This window comes from Agelaius phoeniceus, chromosome 17 (genome assembly GCF_051311805.1).
Source record: "Agelaius phoeniceus isolate bAgePho1 chromosome 17, bAgePho1.hap1, whole genome shotgun sequence".
Classification (NCBI taxonomy): Eukaryota; Metazoa; Chordata; class Aves; order Passeriformes; family Icteridae; genus Agelaius; species Agelaius phoeniceus.
The window spans coordinates 9,077,931-9,100,459 of NC_135281.1; the positions used below are offsets into that span (position 1 = coordinate 9,077,931).

The following is a 22,529-nucleotide window of genomic DNA, read 5'->3' on the forward strand; positions in this document are numbered from 1 at the left end:
GAGCTGTGGAATACGGGATTGCACCACGGCCATGGCCAGCATCCCAAACCCCCTCCGGCAGCAACTCGTGGGAACGGGGAAAACAGGGACGCAGGAGCGATGCCGGGGGTTTAATCCATTTATTTGTCATGAAGCGATCGGAGGCGATGCTCCGGCAGCTTTGTGCCGGCTCTGGGGCTGGCTCGGTGCTGACACCCAGCGCTCCCGTCCTGAAGGGTCCGCGCAGCCCCCGCAGCCCCGACACCCCCGGCCAGCCCCGGCCTCCCCCTGCTCCTGCTCAGGGCAGGGACGGGGAGTTCGCACCCCGGCAATCCCCAAACGCAGAGCTGCCTGCGGCTGGACAGCGATTGAAGCACACACACGGTGCATATCCCGACAGAGCCCTCTGTGCCTGGGGCACACAGCGCGGCAGGGACGGACAGACTGGCATGCCTGGGCTCGGCACCCCACGGTCACAGCTCCGGTGATGGCTGGGACGGTTTTGCAGCGCTGCTTCCAGCACATCCCAGTTTGGGGACACAGGATGCAGCAGCATCCCCTGCCTGGGCTTGTACTCACACTGTGCCTGTCCCTGTCCTAGACTGAATACAGACACGGTCACCCCAAATTCCTGTGCCCTCATCCAGCTGGAGAGAAGCTCTTTGAACCTCTCTGTGAGCCTGAGGATGGCAGGATTTGGCCCGTGAGGGTGCTGAGTGCTGGACTGGCATGATCCCAGGAAGGGTTGTCAGTCTGGAGGTCCAGCTGCCCTCCGAGCCCCAGGAGAGCAGGATTTGGCCCTTGGTTTTGCCAGTGGGGATGTTGAGGACCCAGCTGGGCTGCTGTGAGCAATGGCACAGTCCCCAGTGGGGTCCCAATCCCAGGAGTCCTGCTGCTTCCCATGCCTGTGTCTGAGGATGGGGGACACCATCCAGCACCTGGAGCAGCTCAGTGGTGCACTGTGCCCCCCAGCACTCCCAAAATCTGGACCCCATGGAGCCAGGGCATCTCCCAGCCCCGGGGAACACTATCGAGGCAGGCATCAGCTTCATTAGCAGGGTCCAACCCCAGTCTAACCCCATCCCACCCGTCTGGAGGAAGGCATGGAGCAGGCTATGGGAGAGGGAAGACCAGAGGAATAAAGGAGCCACCCCCTCCCCAAGCCCTAGGGCTTTGCTTTGGACATTGCAAATTAGATTTTCTGGAAAGGAAATGTTTTACAGGCCATAAATTGTCTCAGAAGAAAAGGGGGATGGGGGGGCAGAGAAAATTGTGCAATTTTTTTTTTTTTTTTTTTTTTTTTTTCCTGTGGATGGAAAATCAGGGGTGATGTGGCTGGAGCACCGTGGCAGGAGTTGGCTGGGAGCTCCTGCCATGGTGCCCTAGCTCCTGTGCTGGTGCCCGCTAGGTGCCCGTGTGCCTTTCTGTCTTCGGCTTCTTCTGTCGCTTCTTGCCTTTATTTTTGGGTTCGGTTTTCTCTGCAACAGAAAAAGGAGAAGAAAAGGAGTGCTCACTCGTTGGCCAGGCAACCTGACCTGACCTGAGCCCCATCCATGGGATGCTGATCCCATATCCTCCCTCAAGGTGTTCGTGCTGGACCCAGGTTCTGATTCTGAGGACTCCAGAGCCCCCTCCCAGGCATGAAACAGCAGTGTGGGTGTGTGGGGGGTCTGGGTGTGCTGATGGCATGGGCACGGGACACTGGCATGTTGTCCCCACATCTCCCATGGCTGGACTCTCAGTCCTGGTACCCCAAAATCCCTAGGAATGGGGTGTGGCAGCTCAACCCAGGAGGAAGCTGCCTGGAGACACCCCAGCTCCTCTCTGAGCAAGGCCTGTGGGTGCTGGAGAGGGGCAGTGGCCGCACCAACACCCCACAGCCATGGCACAGCCATGCTCAGCTCTGCCATGCTTGGGGAACCTGCCCTCCACCGTGGGACCCAGACAGCCCCTGGTGGGATTTGGGCATGCTGGGGAGCAAGGTGGCTTTGGAGTGCATCCTTGCACAGCTGCTAATTCTCTCTCCCTGTGGATGTCCTCCACGTGTGCATGGTCCCCATCCCAGTGGCATGACCAGGTGGAGCCTGGCTGCATCCCAGGTCAACCCACTGCCAGCTTTCCAGGGTCAGGCTGTTGGGATCCAAACCTTTGCTCACCCTGAGAAGCTGCCACACACCCTCCAGCTGGCTGAGGTGTTGGTGCTGAGACACCAAAGAAAGAGGGATTCAGGATAAACCCTGCTGTGCCATGGGCTCCACTGGGAGGGGGTGTCCATGCTACGGATCAGAAACTGGGCAGCTTTGTGGGTCCTTGTCCTCTCAACCCACTCCAGTTCAGTGCTGTGAGGGGCACAAGGGACCATGACTGTCCCTGGTGCTGCGTGTGCCAGCACTGTTGTCCCCAGTCCCTTCTGAGGGCTCCAGTTCTTGTCCTGGCTGGCTCTGAAGCCCTGTTTCTCGGCTCTGATCTCCAGACAGCTGCCACCCACAAAGGAGAGGGCACGGCACGCACGCCAAGCGTCTGGAGACAGACACCCAAGGCAGATTTACAGCAGCGCGAGGGGTTTGTGCCACGGCCAAGCGCGGCAGCTTTTCCCTTCCAGCCGCCTGGATGGCTCAGAAGTGGTGGCACAAATCTCTCATCACACGGTCGGGTTCGGCCGCCTGCCCTGGCTCGCCTGGGCTGGGGGTGCCTCAGATGCATCAAGTGAACTCCTCGTCCTCCTCCAGCATCTGGATCCCATAACCCAGCACTTGGCCAGGCGGGCAGGAGCCTGGGAGCGAGGGCAGAGACATGCTCTGCCGTGGCAGGGACTGCAAACAGCCTGCCCAGGAGAGGGGGACATGGAGGGGCTGCTCTCTCCTGAGGGGTTGCTTGGGGGACACTCATGGGATTCCTTCTGCTGGGCAGGGGACAGGCCTGTCTCTGAAGCTGATCCCAGAGAGCAGCCTGAAGAGTAGAGTCCTGCCAGTCCCTGAGCCCACCACTGTAACCCCACGGCTTCCAGCTTGCAGGAGCACAGGCAGAGGCAGAAGGCCAAGCATTTTTCTGGGGTGCCAGTGCCTTCCCAGTAACTTCACAAGACGAGATGTCCCTGAAACAGAGGCACAGCAGTTCCTGCCAGTGGGACCCACTGTGTGCTAGGCAGGGCAGGGCACGGGCACGGTGCTCCAGGACACAGTGCTCCAGAGCAGCCTGTCCTCCCACACTAAATTTCTTGCATCAAACTGTCACCAGCTCTGCGGGTCTGGGGCTGCCACACACCAGCAGGGAGGAGAACATCCTCAAAATCGAAGCCACCTGGCACCCCAAAGACGTGAGCTGAGACCTGGGTGGGGAAGGGAATCAGCTCCTCTGTACTGTCAGCAGGAAAATATTACTTATGATTGATGCTGCTGGGATGAAACCTCTCTCCTGGCTCTGTGGCCCTCGCCCAGCACACACGTCCTCTGCTGCTGCCCCCCTTCTTCACCCTTTTTCTCTCCCCCCATCCAGTGCTGTCCTCCCTGATCCCTGCCACGCTGGCGGTGCCGGCCAGCTCATCCCAGGGCTCAGCGATCCCGCAGCTCCGAACCGCAACCCTGGCTGGCTCAGATCTGCTGCCAGGCACTTCACTTCGGTATCTCATGCATCCCCCTTTCTGCCAGTTATTAAGTGGAGATTTATTAGGGTAGCTTCAGTCCAGGCGCCTGCATCCAAAAATGACATCAGCCCCGTCCTGGTTCCCACCGCCAGCCCTGCACCCGTGCACGCACCGCCCGGACAGACCCTGCAGCGGGTCTGCTGTGGGAAAGGTGGGGGGATCCCTGAGCCAGGGAGCCCCCAGCCTGGGAATGAGGTGGGGGGAAGTGCAGGAGCATGAGTGAACATCTGGCCAGATGAGCCACAGAGGGGCACTGTGCCCTGGGGTGTCCCAAAACTTTGGCCATCAGAAATCCCCTGGGTGATGCCCTCCTGCTCCACGAGCGTTCCAGCTTTTAGGGAACTCAGAGGTTTTTGCAGGAACCTCCCTTGTGTGTCTCAACCCTCCTTACCCACAGCTGCAGCACAGAAAGCCTCCCTTCACGTCGTGGCAGGATGGGAGCTGGAGCTTGGCAGCCTCATCCCACGGCGGTTCGTGCCAGTGCCCAGCCCAGCCCAGTCCAGCATGGAAGGGGACACTGGCTCGTCCCAGGCAGTCTCAGGGACTGCCAGGTGGGAGCAGCCAGCCCTAGGGCTGCTCAGCACATGTGCCTGAGATGACGGCTTTACCCAGAGTTTCAAAATGCTTGGGAGATGACAGCATGGTTCGCCGGCCACTGCCAGGCCCCCGCTGCCACCGTCCTCCTGCAGCGCGCCTCGGGCTCCCTTTGGAGGGACGCGACGCTGTCCCCAGCCCCGGCGGCGCGGTGCTCACCTCCCGGGCAGTGCTTCTTCATGCGGCACCTCCTGGTCTCCAGCAGCGCGGGGCAGGCAGTCCCTTCCTCCCGGGCAGCCTCCGGCACCTCCCGCACCCGCGTCTCCACACCCCACTTGCAGCCGCAGGTGCGGCTCTCGTGGGTGCAGGCGCTCCACTCGCTCCACGGGCCCGGCTCGCACGTCTCTGCAGGGACAGGCACAGCAGGGATCGGTGACCCCTCGGAGCCAGGCACGTCCCCGGGGACGGCGGGCACGGGTGCGAGCGCTGCTTACCTTGGCACTCGCGGGTGCCGGGCTGTGCCGCGGTGCCGGGGGGACACTGCCGGAAGCACTGGCCCTTGTACAGGTAAAACTTGTCCTTGCACTTCATGCAGAAGTCTCTGCTGAAGCAGCTCTCGCAGCTGGGCGACCTGCACTCTGCCGGGAGGGACGGCTGGTCAGCGGCACCGCCCGGGGCACCCCCGGCACCCACCGGGCACCCAAAACCTGCGGGGTCCAGGCTGCGGCTCTGGGCAAGGGAAAAGGGGACGAACCCCCCCAACCCGGCTGCCCCTGGATTCAGCGCCACCAGGAATGCTGTGGGAAATGAAGCCACTGCCCTTCCCGCAGCACTGGGACCCGCAGGGTGCCGAGGGGAGCAGGGGGCACTAACAGGAGCAGGGGGACCCCGGCTGGATCGGGACGTACTTGTGCATCTGTTGACCTCCAGACCCCGCACACCAAAGTAGCCGGGGGGACAGGTGTGGACACACATCCCGTACTGGCGGATGCCATCCCTCCAGATCAGCAGGAAGAGCCGGTGGTGGCAGGTGATGCAGCCATTGTCCTCAGAGCACAGGACGCAGCCCGTGCAGTTCTCCAGCAGGCCAGCACTCGCTGCGGGGACAAACGGAGGAGAGGGGCTGTGAAACAGGTGCTGAGGGGGGCCCCAGCCCCGTGGCTTCTCTCTGACACACCAGGGGGACAGCGCTGTCCTGCGTCCCTGCAAATGCCACCCCACCTCTCTCTGCTCCTCAAATCCCCACCTCTGTCCACGCTGCAGCAAAGGGACACATGGAGCCATCGCTCCCCGCTGGGTCAGCACTGATGGCCTCCAGCACTCCAAGATCCAGACTGAGGGTTTGCCCCGTGCCCAGCACTGCCCATGGGTGACAGTCTGAGCCACACCCCAAGCCAGCCTTGCCCATCCCGTGGGAAGTGGAACAACCACTGGGTCAGCGGGTAGAAATATGATCTGACCTGGATTAATCAGTTGATGCCTCTTGAGTGTCAGAGGACAAAGGGCATTTTGGATGCACTCAAGAGGAGCTGAGAAAAGAATCTGTCTGTTTGCTCAAGAGGCTCTGCTGCCTCCCTGTCTGCCTGTGCTGTACTCCCGGGCTGTGGGAGGGTGACTGACCCCAGGGTGGGTGACCTCTGTTCCCAGGGACAAGGACAGGGTGCCAACATCCACCAGGCCTCAGAGACACCGCCAACTGCTCCTGCTCTCTGAGCCCACAGAAAAACCACAAAAGGGGGCACTGAACTCCTGCATGCAGGCATCCAACACCTTCACCATGACCCTTTGTTGGGAGCTGTTTGGCTCTGGCACCACAGCCTGAGTACCAGTGACCGAGCCAGAAGCCCTGTTACAGCATGCTTAGGACCTGGGCTCTATGGAACCACAGAATCACAGAATGGTTTGGGTTGGAAGAGACCTTCAAGACCATCTTAAGCCCACTGCCATGGGCAGGGACACCTTCCACTAGACAAGGTTGCTACAAGCCTGAGCCACCTGCTGAGTGCTGCCCAGCACAGACATAGACTCAGCCCTGGCAGCACTGCCTGGCGCTGGTCCATCTGACCCCAGAAGCTGCACCAGAAGGGTCCCATGGCTGTGGGGCTGGGGCAGAGGTGCTGGGAAGCCGGGGGGATGCTGGCAGAGGATTCTGTCAGACAATGATGGTGGGCAATGCCTCACCACCTCAGCTCCGTGTGCTGGTCCCTGGCACGAGCCAGTCCATGGTGCTGGGGTGCCATGCAGCTGTCCCCAAGCTGGCTCATGCCAGTCCCTTCTCTGGGGCACACTGTCTGGGATGGCAGCACTGCCAGGAGCCCTCATTAGAGCTGCATCTGCTGGGAGCACTAACGAAGCACCTTGGATCCATTAAGTTGTTATGGTCTCCGTTACATATTTACCAAATGCTGACAACATTTGTGTTCCTGGCTGCAGCTGGAGTGGCTTCCCTGGAGACCCGTGGATTTACAAGCCTCTTTCCCTTCCCTAATTCTTTTTGATATTTAGGGGGTTTTTTGCTGTTCTCCTTCCACCTCCAGCCAGGGCAAAGAAGGTGGGGAGCCCTGGATGGGCGCTGGGATCTCCTTCCTCTCCCTGGTTTTGGAAACAATCACATGGTATGGAGCTGGGAGAAGTGGGGAGTCCTCCTCCACCCCACAGTGCTGCTGGCATGGCACACACGTCTCTGCCACCAAGAGTGACACTGGGAGCCAGCACAGAGAACACCAGAATGTGGCTGACTCCAAAACCATGGGCTTGGGGATTAGGAACAAGAGGGGCTCATCTCCTCCTGTCCAGTGGTGATGGCAGAGAGCAGGGCTGAGCTGGGATGGGCGCTGGGCACGGGGCACAGTGGGTACCTGGGTTTGCTGGACATGAGTGTGACACCCCGCATCTCTGCCCACCCTATGCCCAGTCCTGCTGGGAACCATGAGTCCCTGGGCCACTGGACTGCCCAGACCAGAGCTCCCAGTGGCAGTAGGGAGGCTTTGGGGTGTTCCAGCATCTTTCGTTGCTCCTGGACCCTGTGCTGGCTTTTCTGTGCAGGTTATCCCAGGGTATATAACATGTCTGGGGTGTGAAGCCACAGCCAGACCCCCAGGCTGCCAAGACCTGAGGCCTTTGGAGCATTGTGCTACCCAGCATCAAGCAGTGGTTGCTGGAGCCCCTCGTGGTGCTTGGCTGTTTCCCATCAGGGGTGTTTTGGCCACCAGCCTGGCCACCCACATCATCACCCACACCTACTGCCTCCGCATGCCTTTAACATGGAAGGACTTCAAGGGAAGTTGGTCCTGGCAGGTCCTGCCCCTACCCTGGCACATGTTGGCCCCAAAACAAAGGCGTTCCTGGCACAGAGCTGAGAACCAGCCCTGGACCCACTGCACACAGCCAGCTGGCACTGCCTGGCACTGCCCAGTGAGGGGACATGAGCCAGTGCCCAATGGAGGGGGCACATGCCTTGCACAGCCCCAGCACACCCTGCCCTTGCCCAGGCACTGAGCAGGGGCTCAGCTGATGCCTCTTCCTGAGGAAAGGATGGGGCAGGGGACAGGCAGTGCCTGCCGTGGCTCTGAGCATCCTTCCAGGTTTTACTCCTAAGGCACTTAGTGTGCTATGCAGAGAAAGGAAATATCAGAAAATCAGCCCATTTGTGCTATCCCCACTGTGTCTGGCTCTGCTGGGGTTTTCAGAGCTGGTCCCAGTGCCAGCCAGTGTCCCTTGTCCCCAAAGGCAGGGCTGGCACTGGGCAGGCAGGGCTATGGGGCTGCACTCTGCATCTTCCTACACTGCCAAGCCAGCCCCGTGCCATACACCCAGAGGGGAGCACAGACGGTCCCCAGAGGGCTCAAGGTGAGGGGTTGGGGGTGTGCTGGTGGCTGGCACCTCCAGCCCTGGTTCACGGCTCCTTCCTGGCAGGACAGGCAGCCTGGTGTCCCAAAGCCACCCCGCAGGAGCCGAGCGGGACGAGCGCGCTGCGCACACCGTACCTTGCTTCTTCCACCGGTTCTGCGTGAGCATTTCCATGGAGCTGATGAATAACAGCAACATGAATATTATCCACTGCATCTGGGCAGGAGTGGTGTCGGACAGGGGAGGAATCAAATCATCCAAGCGGCTGGAGGGCTCGGCTCCTGCCAGAGCCGGTGAGGGGTGGTGGGAGGGCGACGAGCGGCTCCGGGCTCACACCATCCCAACCCGAGCTCCGGACACACAGCCACACTCCAGAGCAGCTTGAGCCGGCGACAGTGGGGCAGGCTGGGGCTGTCAGGCCCGAGGAGTGCTCATGGTGACGGGGAAGTGCTGGCTGCTCCAGGGAGCTCTGCCTTTATAGTCAGTGTCAGCCCCCTCTCCTCACCCTCCCTTTCAAAATAATAATAATCCTAAAAAAAAAAAAGTAAAAAATCCCCCAGCAGCAACAAAGCGACTGGCAAACGCCCTGGCTGGATCCCCCCGGAGCACTCCAGCCACCACCTCGGCTGGGAACCGTCCCGCCGTCCCGCCGCGGTCCGTCTGTCCCGCTGCCATCCCAGCGCCGGGGTCACAGCGGAGCCCCCTGCGATTTTGGGGGGGTGGAGCCAGGAGGGTGACGCTGCCTGCGCCGGCCCCCCCGGCTCATCCCCCAAACTCAGCCCCCCCCAACTCAGCCCCCCCCGGCTCAGCCCCCTCAGCTCAGCCCCCAAACTCAGCCCCCAAACTCAGCCCCCCAGTTCAGCCCCCTCCACTCAGCCCCCCCCAGCTCAGCCCCCTCAACTCAGCCCCCTCAGCTCAGCCCCTCAGCTCATCCCCCCGCTCCGAGCCCCCGCAGGGCTGGGGGGGCCAGGGACAGCCCCCCCGGGCAGGGCTGAGCCCCCCGGTCGCCGGGAGCCGTGCTGGGTCTCCGGCAGCTCCGGCGGCGGCTGCGGGTCTGCCCCGGCTGTCCCCAGGATCGCAGCTGACTCTGATTTTCCGAGCGCTTCTTAACTCACCTCCCTCCGAGCTGCGGGAGCGAAGCTGAGCCGAGCCGAGCTGTGCCGAGCTGTTCCAAGCCAAGACGAGCTCACTGCGCTGTTTTGGGCTCTCATGCGGCTGTCCACACCCCTTGCTTCACGCTGTGCTCCCCAAAACCCACCCTAGGGGCTGTGCTTGAAGTGGGGTGCAGGACAGGAGGGGGACACCTCACTCACCAGGTACCCAGGTGACCCTACAGGCACAGGTCCCCATCGTGCTCGTGCCATCATTCCAACCCTGTGCCAGGAGCTGTCCCCTGGAACAGCCTGGTGACCTCCCAGCCAGGGCTCCAAGGCCACTGGCTGCCAGTGACAACTCCAGCGACAGCACATTCAATCCTGTCATCACCACGTGCAAACCAGCACATGGTGCCCCTCTCCTCCCCCCAGAGGGGGCACAGAGAGGCTTTCTGGGCACACAGGAACCCCCTGAGCACCCTGGGGCAGATCATCATCCACCTGCTCATCCCACACGCCAGAGAGCTGCAGGGCTCCTCTCCACCGGGAATGCTCTGGGCCTGCATTGCCTGGCCTGGGGGTGCTGAGAGCCACCAAACTCATTGCACCAGAGGGGACCACCCACAGGGCTGCAGTGGATGTGTCCATCTGTGTCCTGGGGTGTCCAGCCATGCCTGGGACAGTACATTGGGGTTAATCTTCTCTCTACCCTCCAATTTCTCCCTTCTGTTGAACCTCTCTCCCACCCCTCCCATCCAGCACTGCTGCATTTCATTCCTGAAGGGTTAATGATCAGACAACAAAGGAGCCATTTCAGACCCCTTTGGCCTCACTGTAGGAAACCAGGAGTAATAACTGAGGAAACCAGGAGGAATAATGGTTGGGATCACTTCAGGTTTTTTTTTTTTTCTAATTATGAAATAAATTGAAAAATTACACATAAAATGCATAAATTGCAGCATCTGGCTCAGATGAAATTTCCGTAAGCAACCAAACCTGCAGCATGGCATCACCATCAGGAGTTTGCAAGGGCTGGGCCCTGTGTGGACATGGGGATGCTGCTGCCATCCCAGCACAGAAGAATAGGGACATGGCAATGGCATTGGGGATACCTGAGTGTCGCCAAGCCCTGGCTGCAGACAGCTGCATCGGTGTGGATGGCAGTGACTGGGATGAGACGTGGATGCCACAGGGCAAGGAGCTTCCACAATTCCTGTTGGGTGCCAGCACAGCTGCCCTGGAGCCCATAGGGAATTTCCTTGTCCAGACCTGGAAGGCAAACATTGGGCAAGGGCCAGGAAAGCACCTCATTCCAGGTCACGCTCCCTGGCTGCTGGCACGGGTGAGAGGATGTGGCACAAGCCTTGCCAGGGTGACCCGTCACAGGAGGATGCACTAATTAGACAGCTCTCATTAGTGCTGGATCCTGGGGGCACCACGTGGCCATTGCTCAGCCCATCCCCAGCTGTGAGGGATCACGGGGGATTTTCCAAGGGTGGCAGTGCCCATGCCCCTGCTGCTGTGTGCCAGTTATCCCTGAGAGAGCAGAGAAATCCACGCGTTTCCTTTAATTTGTCTATTTATGACAAATCCTGCTGTCGGCGGGAGGAGAGGTGGTGTCTGCTGTTTAACTGGGCACCTGGCAGCCCTCTGGGTTGTGCTGGGGGGGGTTAGGGGGCTGCGGGGAGGGGCAAGCCCAGCCGATGATGCCGGGGCAGCACCCGCGGTGACTCAGGGGTGATGCCGGGGAGAAGCGAGGCTGAGCCGCGGGTGCCGCCGGCAGCTCCCGGCTCCTCACGCAGCCCCGCTCCACGCCAACACAGAGGGAATGAAATGTTCCTCCTCCGTCTTCCAAAGCAGAAGGGAGAAAGTGTCCAGAAAGATAATTTGGAAAGTTTGTTTGACACTTGAGCACACTTTCATCTTCGGAAAAATCTTGGTGACCTTCCAAAGCTGCACCGCCTGCTTCCCGGCACGGCAGGCGCCCCAGGGCACACGCCCGTGGCACCATCCCAGTGGCTGCTTTCGGGATGCTCAGGGCTCTGGAGGGGACAGTGTGGTCCCGCCGGGCCCACAGGTCAGCAGGGATGCAGTCACAGAGGTGGTGGCACAGAGATGCAGGTGCAGAGATGCAGGCAAAGAGGTGCAGGTGCAGGGATGCTCCTAGCAAAGGCAGTAAAGAGAAAAATAAATGTCTGGAGCTGGCTAGCAGCCGGAGACGGGAAGGGGCAGGGGGGTGGAGGGAGCCCCTGGATGAGGGCGGGCTTTGCTGCACAGGTGCCATGAGCTCCCAGCAGCCACCAGGGCTGCGAGGGCTCTTCCCCAGTGCATCCCAGGCGATGAATGTGGGTTTGATCAGGGGAGGGTTTGAGCGGATGGTAGCGGATAAGGAAGAAAAATACTTGGCATTCCTCTCCCATCATAACAAGCCCAGATGCTTGGACGGTGGCAGCCCACTTCCCACAGGAATGGAAAGTCACAGCTGCTCTCGCGCCAGTTCGGCAGAGGCCCTTTCCCTGCCCTGAAGAAAAGCCAGCTCCACCTCACGCTGCACCACAGCCCTCGCTGGCATCCCGTGACACTGCTCCCTCCATCACCCGCTCCCTGTGGGTGGCACTGCCCATGACTCCAGGAGAAGCAGAGCTCCGAGCAGGGAAATGTGCTGAGAAAGGCCAAGTATGAGATTTACTGCTCCTTCCCACATGCCAGCACGTTGGGAATACCTGGACCAGCCCTGCAAAGGAGGAGTGCTCTGGGAAGGCTGATGCCATGGGAAGCATTAATGGGAAGCAGCTCCTGTCTGGTCAGAGCTGATGGGAGCAGCTCCACTCTCCTGGCAGCCCAACTCACCACCTCCCATGCCAGCACAGAGCCAGTGAGGTCCCTCAATGCTGGGGTGCCATCAGCTCTCCCAGATGAGAAGGAAGGCGTGAAGGTGCCTGATTTTAGTGCTGACATTGCCAAGTGCAGCCCGCAGCTCGCTCATGGCACATTTGCTCTTCCCTCCTCCTCCTCCTCTTCCTCCTTTTCCTTCTCCTTTTTCTCCTTCTCCTCATCTTCCTCATGCCACACTTCTGCCATTCCTGGATTTTTGCCACCCGCCATTCCTGCTGTTCTCAGGGAATGTGGCATCCCAAGAGGCTTAAGATTTGCCATAAATCACGTCCTCCATCCCAGAGCAAGCTCTGGAGCTCCATCTCTCTTCTTGGCTCCTCTGGCTTGCTCCAGTCCTGGACGCCAGCATAGCTGCACAGCCTTCAAGGGCTCCAGCTGCCAAAACAGGAGCAAGGCCCAAAGACGGAATTGGCATCGAGTGGCACTGAAGGCCAAGGGGCAGCAAGAGTAGGAGAGAGAGCCGGGAGGAAAGGGAAGACAAGCAGTGAGATGGGAGGGAAGGCTTGGTGTGGAAACTGAATTCCTGGTCCATGTCAGCAGAGCAGATTTTCAGTGTTTATTTTATCTCTTTACTTGAGCCCCTTTGAGGCAGAATATATTAAGTGGCCTGACTTTATATAATGGAAATAATTGAAACAATACTCCTGCTTCCAGCCGCAACGTGCCGTGATTTCAGCCAAGAGTGGCCAGCCTGCTCGAGGTGGTGGGGACAGCCGCCGCCGCCGCCTCCAGCGCTTGTTCACTGGTTATTGTTGACACATGTCAGCGTCGCCTTCCAATTTCCGTCCAGCTGTCAGAGCGGGGAGAACACCCACGGCTGGCGCGGGGCGGGCTCAGCGCCGGCAGCACCGACGGGCGCGGGGAAGGACGGTGTCCCCGCACCGGGATCTCCACTCCACGGGGCTGGTGGTTATCCCAAGGGGATGTGGTGTTGGGGCAGCGCGCTCAGGTAGCCAGGTAAGGATGGTGGGATGTGGAGAAGCTTGGGAGGATGGAGGGTGTGCTTGATCGCTGCATGAACTGTTGAATTGGGATCTCGGTATTCACTGGAGAAGGTGAAAGGAGGAGGTGAACGTGAAGGCTCGGGGTTGTTGGTTTTATCCAACTCTGCCCCAGCAGTGGGTGATGTTGGGGCAGGGAAAGGCCCCCAGCATCCCTGTGGAAAGCACTTGCCCAAGTACCATCCTTGAAGCCAACATCAATCTCCACCCCACGTGAGCCACTGAAACTCTGTCACTGAAAATCTGTCATTGCTCCTTGAGCAGAGTTGAAGGGATGAAATGATCAAATGGTGGTGAGGACTCACCAACATTGAGCCAGGCCATAAACCAATTCCCATTTGTGGGCACTGCAGGGTTCCAGGGAAAAGCTGGCCGGAGGTGATAGTAAGAGCAACATCAGGCAAGGTCTTCGAGGAACTGTGACATGGTGTGAAAAGGGCTCCAGAATCTCTTCCCACCATTGCAGCCACTCCTCTGGCTGTGCACAATGGGGGCTCAGGGAAGGTTTCTCCAAGGAAAGGCAGGAGAAGGGACTTGCAGTGTAGGACAGGGAGCCTGGGGTTTGATGCAGCTGCACTGCAGATTCCTTTGCTGCAGGGAGCTGGAATTCCCCAGATGAGTTGGGTGTTGCCACTGTGCTCAACAGGACCCTCAGCCTGGGCAGAGCCTGCTCTCCCAGCAAAGCCAAAGCATCAGAGACCATGGAGCATCCTCCTCTGGGCCAGATGTGCCTCTGCCTTCTCTGCAATGAAAATCATGTGTTTGTTACTGGAAGGGAGCGAGGCAGCGGTATTTTAGTATCTGGCCCTCTTCTATTCTCCTAAGAACCATATATGCCAAATTCCAATAGATTTTTTTTTTTTTTTAATATTTGGACTATTTAAGGAAACTATTGAGAAAGACAGATGGAAGCATCAGTCAGATGGATGTTCCTGGCTCCACGTGAGACAGCTCTCAGAAGTCCCATTCTTTTTCAAATAATTTTAATGTGACTACATGGTTCCCTCTTGCACATCATTCCCCAGGAGGGTAAATCCTCTGACTCTGGTGGATGACTCTCACCAGCTGGAATTCAGCAGAAGACAAAGGCTTTGAGCAGGCTGCTGGTTGGGGATGGGGAAATTCCCCCCTGCAGCCACAGAGCCCAGGGAGGGCTGTGGAAGCAGCCACTACAGTCGTGGCTCTGGTGCCCAAGGCCAGCCCTGCCCATGACCTGCCCATGCCCTGCCACAGCTGCAGCTCCCAGAGCATGTGCTCCCACTCAGGGGACATGGTGAGAGGCTGAGGTGACCCTGGGCAGTGGAAGGCAAGTAAGGTGCCCATCTGTGTGCCCTCAGGGAAGCAAAACTTGGGATATGTGGCTGCACCTGCACCTCAGCTTGTGCCAGGGCTGAGAGCCTGATGTTGGTGCTGGATCACTCAGCTGGGACTCGGCCACCAAAGGCTCTGTCTCAAAGTTAACTTTTAAGCCATTTTGCTGATAATCCAACCCCGGTGTCTCAGCTCTGTGAACTGCCCTGGATCCTCTGGTTGCAGCTGAACGTGGACTTTTGCAGCATCCCAACCCTCATGGACCCTTCTTGGCAGCAGGATGTGATCATTCCGTGACAAAAGCCAGCGGCTCCTCAGCTCCCGCCTGCCCTGGCCAAAGCTGCAGGGATGTGCTCATGCTTTGGACACCAAGCCAGGAGGAAACAGCGTGTCTAGGAGCTTTGTCCTTTGATGGACCCTGCTGTGCTGGCACGGGGTTGGGAAACACCCAATTTAAGTTCATGGTCCACAGGAAATGGAATTTGGGTCTTCCACAGGGACATGGGTCCCTCCTCACCCTCCCAGCCTCAGGATCCATCCTCAGTCCTGCTGACATCCCAACTCCTGGCTCTTCCCTGGGTCTATAGGGCACTCCCTCCCATCCCTCCCCTCCAGAACAATCCAGGAACGTGGAACAGCAGGGCCAGCCTGGACTTTGGTCACCAGCCCTGCTGTGGCTGCCAGCACCCCAGGGCCGGCGGCCGTGTGCCATGGTGACTTATAAAGGCTTTTTTTCAAAATTAATAACAGGAGAAACACAAACTTTAATATTTCTGAAGTGAAAATGGAGTGATAATTGTATTTAGCCGACATTCAGGAAAATTATTACCACCTGGCAGCCCCATTTGTGGCTGACGTCAAAGAGCACCATAAACCACCGTTAGTTTGGAGAATACCAGGGAAAAAAAAAGGAAAAGAGCAGAAATGATGACCTTTGTATTAAAAAATCCAGGATCAGGAGTATCCTGGGATGCTGGACAGAGCAGGTCCCCAGGGCCTCTTTGTCATCAGAAGTTTGACTAACACTCAGGAGTGTCAGCAGATATGGTCCTCAGAGGTTGAAGGAAAAGACATGGAGAAAAATGTTCCCCTCTTTTTATTTTTTCAGTCTTTTATATCCTGTTTATGCCACAAACAAATTCAATTTTCAGGAGCTGGACTAAAGACAAAGCCTGAGCTGTTTAAAATGGGTTGTGGGCAGCTCCCACTCGAAGCACACAGAGAAGGTTCATCACCCCAGAAAGCACCAAATTGCAGGAGTGGGGAGAAAAGGAGGTTATGGTGGGACAGAGGAGCTGAAGCAGAGATGCAGAGCTGCCAGTTGGGTGCCCTGAGCCTCATGCCCACTTCCGAGCATCCCATGCCCACTTCTGCTGCAGTTGGAGGAGGGATACAGGGACATGGTCTCCAACTGGTCCCCAGTGCCATGGCTGGGCGCAAAGCCGTGGCAGCAGGCTCTGGCTCATGGAAAGAATTCTTCACTTGGGAATTTGAGCAAAAAAGATTAAATGAAGTAAAAAATGCATGTCACACTATGAAAGCAGAAAAAGAACATTTCCAAATATCCCCAGCCTCCTCCGCACCCCGCACGCACTCCAGGCGCTCTCAGCTGCCTCCTCTCCTTCCCACGGCATTTTGGGGGTTCATGGCTCCCCACCACAGGGCAGAGCTCTGTCTCAGCTCTGAGGCAACCACAGCATGGAGACACATCATGACCTGGTGCCCTCATCTCTTTCCATCCATTCCCCCTCTTCCCTGTCTCTCTGGGAGGCTCCCAACAGAATCAACCCGGCCATCCATTGTGGTAGGGAGGTTCCAGCACCTTCCTGCAGGCAGAGGATCCCTCCTGCTGAGGTCCCAGCCCTGGCCTAGGGCTGCTCTGGGGTGCAAAGGGTGATTCCAGTCCCGAGGGAACTGATGCTGCTCAGAGTTCCCTGGAGACAGGGAATAAACCTGCATCAGTTCTTTGCTGGAGGATATTCCTGTGCAGGAACAGGGTCCTGCAAGGATCACAGCAGTGCTTTCCATGGATGGGGATTTCCAGGGTCCTGGCATAGCAGTGCTTTCCCACTGTGGGCCTGGAGCAGGGCTGCTTCCAGACATCAGCACTGAGGAAAAATCTCATCATACTGTGGTGAAAGAGTGATGTGTGACATGGCCTCCCCAGGTGCAAAATGCCTCCTCCTTTAGGAAAAGGGAATAATTAAAGGGTACTGATGTTTTGAGCTGTTTAACAATGCTGGTTTGTTAATTTGAGCCCTCCTGGAACACCACACAACAATCCCTGTGCTCCCACACTCTCCCGGCCAGCCCGACAGAAGCAGGGCCAGCAAGGTTCCATCAGCCAAACCAGTTCTGGCTCCAGTGCTCCCAGTTCCAGTGGAGCCACTGGGATGGGGATGTCTGTCTATCCCCACATGGGGATAAGCCCCAGCTCTGCCAACAAGGGCAGGGTTGGGAGCACCTGGGCTTGCAGCAGGTTTGGAGTGTCCCTGTCCTTGGCCATCCCAATGGCATCTCACTGAGCCTCAACCAAACAACTGGAGGTCGCTGAGACCACAAACAAACAGCATTTGATTAGATTACTTTTTTTTTTACATTTCTTTTCTCCTGAAAAAACAAAGAGAAGAGGAGAATTCATATTTCCTGTTCTTGTGAAAGGAATTTGCCATCATGTGGCAGGGAAAGCAATGCCGGTGGCCTGGAAAAGTCACCACCTCGTGACTCTAGGGGCAAAGAGGAGCCAGGAGGTGGCTGGCATGGAGAATCCACACCCAGACACCTGCACTGGGGCACAGGCCGGAGCAGGGAGCTCTTGCCAAGGCTGCAGCTCCCCAACCCTGGGTGCTGGGAAGAGGCAGGATGGCGTGGCAAGGCCAGGCTCAAGCTCCAGTGCTGCCAGGGTCTGAATGTCTCAGCAAACCAGCAGCGGCGCCCAGCCAAGGGTTCCAAGAAATCCCAGGAAGGAATTTCAGAAAGTGCTTTGTGTAGCCTCTCTTTTCTCAGATCAAAAGCTGGGATCTGCTCAGCAATCCTCCTCCATCGTTTTGCCAGGTTGCCTGGAGGGGTCAGAGGAGCAGAGTGAGGCTGATCTGAGAAGGCCTCGGCACCCTGGGGTTAGGAAGAGGATCTGCATGGGCAGAGGGATGTGATGGGCAGAGGGATCATGAGATCAGGACTTGCATCCCTTCATCCCTTCATCCCCATAAGCCTGAATCTCTGCATCCCTCCATCTCTGAGTCCCTGTGTCATGGTTTGATCCCAAAAAACCTCACTTCCTCTCAAACCACGACACCCTGCATGTTTACTTCCCCCAAACCCCTACATTCCTGCATCCATACATCCCTCTATGCCCATATCCCTGTATCCCTGCCTCCCCACAGCCCTGCAGGGCTGTTCTGTTCTCAGCTTATTCAAACATCCTGTCATTCTTCCCAGACAGTCAGTGCTGCTGCTTGTCTGGCACATCCTACTGCACTGGACAACTCTGTAGCCCTGGCATCTTGCTCTCAATCAAAGTTACACATCACTGAATTCTTCTATTTCCATATTAATAATGGATAAATCCTGTTGCATAATTATTTTCCACATCATCTCTCTTGCCTGGTGCTGAGAGGCACCAACCACCCTACAGATCCCTGCATAGCTGTGGTAAGGGTTGGGCACCCTGGTGCTGCAAGGGGGAGTCCTTGTCCCTGGTCCCTTGTGGCTGGAGATGCTGCTGGGTTTGAGTTTCCCAGTCCCTGGATGTGTTCAAGGCCAGGTAGAATGGTCTGGTGGACGGTGCTCCTTCCCATGGCAAGAGAGTTGGAACTGGATGATTCTATCATTCCCAAAGCCTCCAGCCCCCTCCTCAGTGCTGCTGAGGCCCCAGGAGCTCTCAAAACACTGGAGGGTCTCAGCCAGACCTTCACCAGACACTGGCACAGCCCCTGCATCCTCCACCAAGCACCCCTCGGGCAGGCTGCAAAGGGGAAGTGATGTTGGAGAGAGGCAGGATGCAGCATGCCAGGGGTCCTGTGCCAGGCAGGGACATGGACCAAGGTGCAAAAGCCCCTGGGGGACTGGCAGCAGGATGCAGTACCATCTCCATCCCTGGAATGGGCCCTCCTGCTGGTTCTGGGGACAAGAGCGGCTGCGGGCGAAGGGAGCAGCAGTGTCAGTGCACGGCCAGTTCCCAATTTGCACCAGCCTAGAACAATGACAATGACAATGGTAGAAATAAAGAGATGAAAAATGTGTCTGTGATTTGAAGAAGCTGGAAACATCCAGCATAGGGGACAGAGGGCAGGAGGGTGGCTCCCGACTGGCCATTGCCCCATCAGCGAAAGGGGTCCCTAATGCCTCCAAGCTGTGCAGCCCTTCATGGAGGGCAGCCTGGCTTTCCACAGTCACAGCTTGGGAATAATTCAAAGATTTTCTTGTCAGGAATTTCTTGCTGGGAGTGGCTGTGGGCTTTTATGTCTGCACCAAATGACTGTGAGGGGTTGGAAAGGCAGGCAGGGGCTCAGCGGAGCCCCACGGCCTTGTGCAAAGCATCCGTGTCCTGCTCCCATATGGAGAGCAAAGGAAAGGGAAAGGCTGAGTGGTGGCAAAAACCACAATCATCCAGGCCTCAGCAAATGGCAGGTCCCACTCAGGCACCCGTTCTGAGGCAGTGGCTGCCACTCTCCCAGCCTGGTTTTCCATCCAGGATGAAGTGGGAGCAGGAGGGGGCATCAGTGCCAGACCATCCCCGGTGCCTGCTATGACAGAGGGGGCAGTGGCTGCTCCCAGCACCCTCCCACAGCTCATTCCCTTCTTGGGCTCTTCTCCTTTCGTCCCTGGAATTTTGCCCTCCTGGTTGTTTTTTTTTTTTTTGGGGTTTTTTTGGGGTTTGTTTTTTTTTTTTTGGTAACATAAATTTTTTCATAGCCTTTTAAACACTGTAAAATTTAATACAAAGGAAATTAAAAAACCCAGAGGAACTATTCTCAAAATAATTTCACAATCCGCACACATCCCTCAGCAAATTGAATTTGTAGGAAATAAAGAACAAAATATGACAATAAAGGGCTTCTAAACAAATCCTAATGTGTCACATATGGAAGTGCAAATGCCAGCCTGTGTGCAGGCACTTGGCAGAGGTGGGTGGCATGTGGGTCTGGGGGGCACAGCTCTGCCACCCCCCAACACTGCTGGGAGTCCCTGCACTCCTAGGGGCAGCTTGAAGGAGCCAGGGGGGTTTTGCTGCCCCAAACTTCACATTATGAACCTGGCCGAGCATGTCTTTCTTGTGTCCCAGCAGCTCCAGCTCTGGTGGCAATGCTGACAGCATGTCCTGCTTCATCAGCCTGGATCCTGACCAGTTTGTGGCAGTTAATGGGGAAAACTTCAAAGGATCTGAATCAGCTCTGCCAGGGTCCCACAGGGTGAGCTGGGAACCTCCTGCCTCACAGCAATGCCCACAGCATGGCTTCCCCATGGCCACTCAGCATCCTGGGGGCTTGGTGGTGGGGGGACACGGGTGCTTACTGCACCCCCATCCTCACACCCCCATCCCACACACACACACCCCCAACACCATCCACCCCCAAAAAGCATATCCTTCCCAGATGTTCCTTGTCCAGCTGTGGCCCTGCTTCTCCCCCTTGTTTTTTTCCTCTTCTATTAATAAACCTGGCACCTGAAGAGGAATTTTCCCTGTAAACACCCAGCCTCACACTTTAGTGACTTTTGTTCCGTGTTTTAATTAACGAACTGGAAAAAATGTCAATTGTTACCCACCACGGGCACGTGTGTCCTGCAGGCTGCCAGAGACGTGTCCTCCTTGCTCTGTCCCATGCTGTGGTCACAGGGCAGAGCCACTCTGCCCTTTGCCAGAGGGAAAATAGGGGATATCTGGAGTGTTATACCCAAATTGCTGCTCCACTGCTGCATCCACATGTAGCACTGCTCCAGGGGGATCCAAGTGTTCTCCCTTGCCCAGATGCCCCATCCCAGATGGTCAGTGCTACTGGTTTACCATGGTGCAGCCCAGCCCACCACGACTGGACCCCTTGCACTCCCTCACCATCCCCAGCCCCACTGGGCAGCATCTTGGACCAGTTTCATCAAGGAATACTCCCCACCAGCCAGGAAGCCAATACTCTCCAAGAACATTGCCTCATCCCAGCCGTGCGTGCCTGGGATGGGGAGAAATGCTGGGGAGCTGCAAAAGGCATCCAAAAATTAATGTACTGTCTGCAGCAGCACTGGGGATGCAGCCCGGGGGAAGTGCCCGCCGTGTGGCATGGAAGGAACTGCAGAGGAAAGGGTCTTGTGAGGACAGCGGGAGCTGCACAGCAGGAGCAGCCTTTGCTCTGCAGCCTTCCCGCAGCTCCAGGATAAGCTTGGCATGGGACTGGCTCTTCCCCCATATGAAATGCCACCTCCTGCTCACCCCTGCAGAGGGAAGGTGCTGCCAGCCCTGGAAAGCTACATTGGTGTCCCTGCATCCATGCACCCCCACCTTTGGTGCTCTCTGCAGCTGCCGTGACCTCGGACATCTCCCTCGGCACACTCGGAGCAGGGAGCAGCGCTGCATCCCGGCTTTGCTGCTGGGGCTCAGGCAGTGAGCAGAGGCCAAGCCCGTGTGGGCAGTGCAGACAGGCAGCCCATGGGCAGGGCGCTGCCCGTCTGGGGCTGGGACACCCCGGCAGCCAGCTTGGGACACCCCGGCAGCCAGCTGCTCCTGCTTTGATGTGGAATCCCTCAGGCTCCGCACAATGCAGACTGGGGCGGGATGAAGCAAGGGTGATTGATTGTCTTGTTTTGCTCCTCCAAGGCTGTCCTGGACCGCTCGGATTCACAGCTGAGATCCCCCAAGAGCAGGGGCTGGCAGTGTCCACCCAGGCTGCAGGGATGGGGCTGGTGGGGTGCAGGCTCTGGCTGGAGGCAGTGGGCTGGTGGTCTGAACCCTCTGTGCCTCAGTTTCCCCATCATCACTGCCCTCTTGGAAGCTCTTGGTGTCTCTGGATGTCTGGATGAAATACATCCCCTGAAACCATCCTCTATTACTCTCAAGTGTGCTGGGCATCCCTGGAATTCAGGTCAACAACAGGAGCATAGGAGCCCTACAAGGGTAAAGCTCATTAGGATTTGAGCATGTTGACCTTCGAAAAATGGAGTTTAGCTCCATCCAGTTGATGAGTCATGACTCTGTTTGTGCGATGCACTCCCTGCAAGCAAGGTTTCCACCGCAGAACTAACAGGCTTTTCTGGGAAGCACAGGGGCTCTGGGTTTCCTAATTATTTTCAAACCCTACTGGCAGCCTCTCTCTGACAGGGATCACGCCTGCTCGAAGCGCAGCACTCAGGCGTGTTTAGAGTCCTGAAGCACTGACTGACTTTAGCTCGGCCTCGCTGCTGAGCGCCGGCTCTCGCAGCCCCAGTCCCTCCTCCTGCCCGAGCCTGCCTGCATGTGGTTTGCATTTCTTCCCCGGAGAAAAAACCCCTTTCTCCTGCCTCAGTGTCATCTTTCCCTGGAATTGAATTTAGGGGAAATGAAGGGGAGGCCAAATCTTCATGGAGTGACTACCTCCCCTCTCAAGGCAATGATGGCAGTGAGGGGAAAAGCCCGTTCCAGGAACCCCTGCCCCGGTCCACGTCCCTCGGCACTGGTAATTTCAGTCACAATCAGGTGCCTCCTTCTGAGCCAGTAAGCCCTGAGGCACTGAGCAGATTGTGGAGGAGCTACTCCAGTGCTGCTGGCTCTCCCTGCTATGCAGCAGGGGATCCAATCTTTCCCTCCCACTGTGTGCTAGGAAACTGCTGCCTGCATGGAGCAGGACAGGGATTCTGATAGAAAACATGGCAGTGCCATCCATCACCCTGAGTGATGCATGGGGGGCTTTTCCATCTATGGGAGAGTAGCAGCAGGAAGCTGACCTCGAGGGAAACAGCAGCCTGCAACACCTGAACATCAGTTAGGGATTCTCCACGGCCCCTCTCTGCCTTCTCCTGTGAGACTCTGGGTCATACCCAGCACGAAGAGCACAGCACAGGGGTGAGCCAGCTGCCCTGGCCATGCTGGCTGCCATTCCCAGCACAGAGGGCTCATGGGCTGCCAGCGGGGCGGGCGGTTGGGAAATCTGTTTCCTCTTCTGCTCGTTACGACACCACAGTGGGCGCATGCAATGGGAGCAGTGAGGCAGTGGGAAAGTATGAAGGTCAGGGGAGACTGCGGTTTGTGTGACGGAGGTG

The 22,529-nt window shown here is 57.6% G+C and overlaps 1 protein-coding gene across 1 annotated transcript; it reads right to left on the reverse strand.

The window, feature by feature from the left end:
• Positions 1–315: 315 nt before the first annotated feature.
• On the reverse strand, positions 316–8,707 carry RSPO4 (R-spondin 4). Its single transcript, XM_054644645.2, has 5 exons — positions 8,143–8,707; positions 5,065–5,253; positions 4,651–4,794; positions 4,376–4,561; positions 316–1,457 (listed from the first exon to the last, which is right to left on the reverse strand). The coding sequence occupies exons 1-5, from the start codon at positions 8,219–8,221 to the stop codon at positions 1,384–1,386; spliced, it is 672 nt and encodes a 223-aa protein (XP_054500620.1). The 5' UTR covers positions 8,222–8,707; the 3' UTR covers positions 316–1,383.
• Positions 8,708–22,529: the final 13,822 nt, after the last annotated feature.

Excerpts from the sequence above, each read along its gene's own strand:
- RSPO4 (XM_054644645.2), bottom strand. The coding sequence starts at position 8,221 with ATGCAGTGGATAATATTCATGTTGCTGTTATTCATCAGCTCCATGGAA. Across the intron at positions 4,562-4,650 it reads CGGCACCCGCGAGTGCCAAG|AGACGTGCGAGCCGGGCCCG; the intron begins GTAAGCAGCGCT and ends CTGTCCCTGCAG. Across the intron at positions 1,458-4,375 it reads GAAGAAGCACTGCCCGGGAG|AGAAAACCGAACCCAAAAAT; the intron begins GTGAGCACCGCG and ends TTTCTGTTGCAG.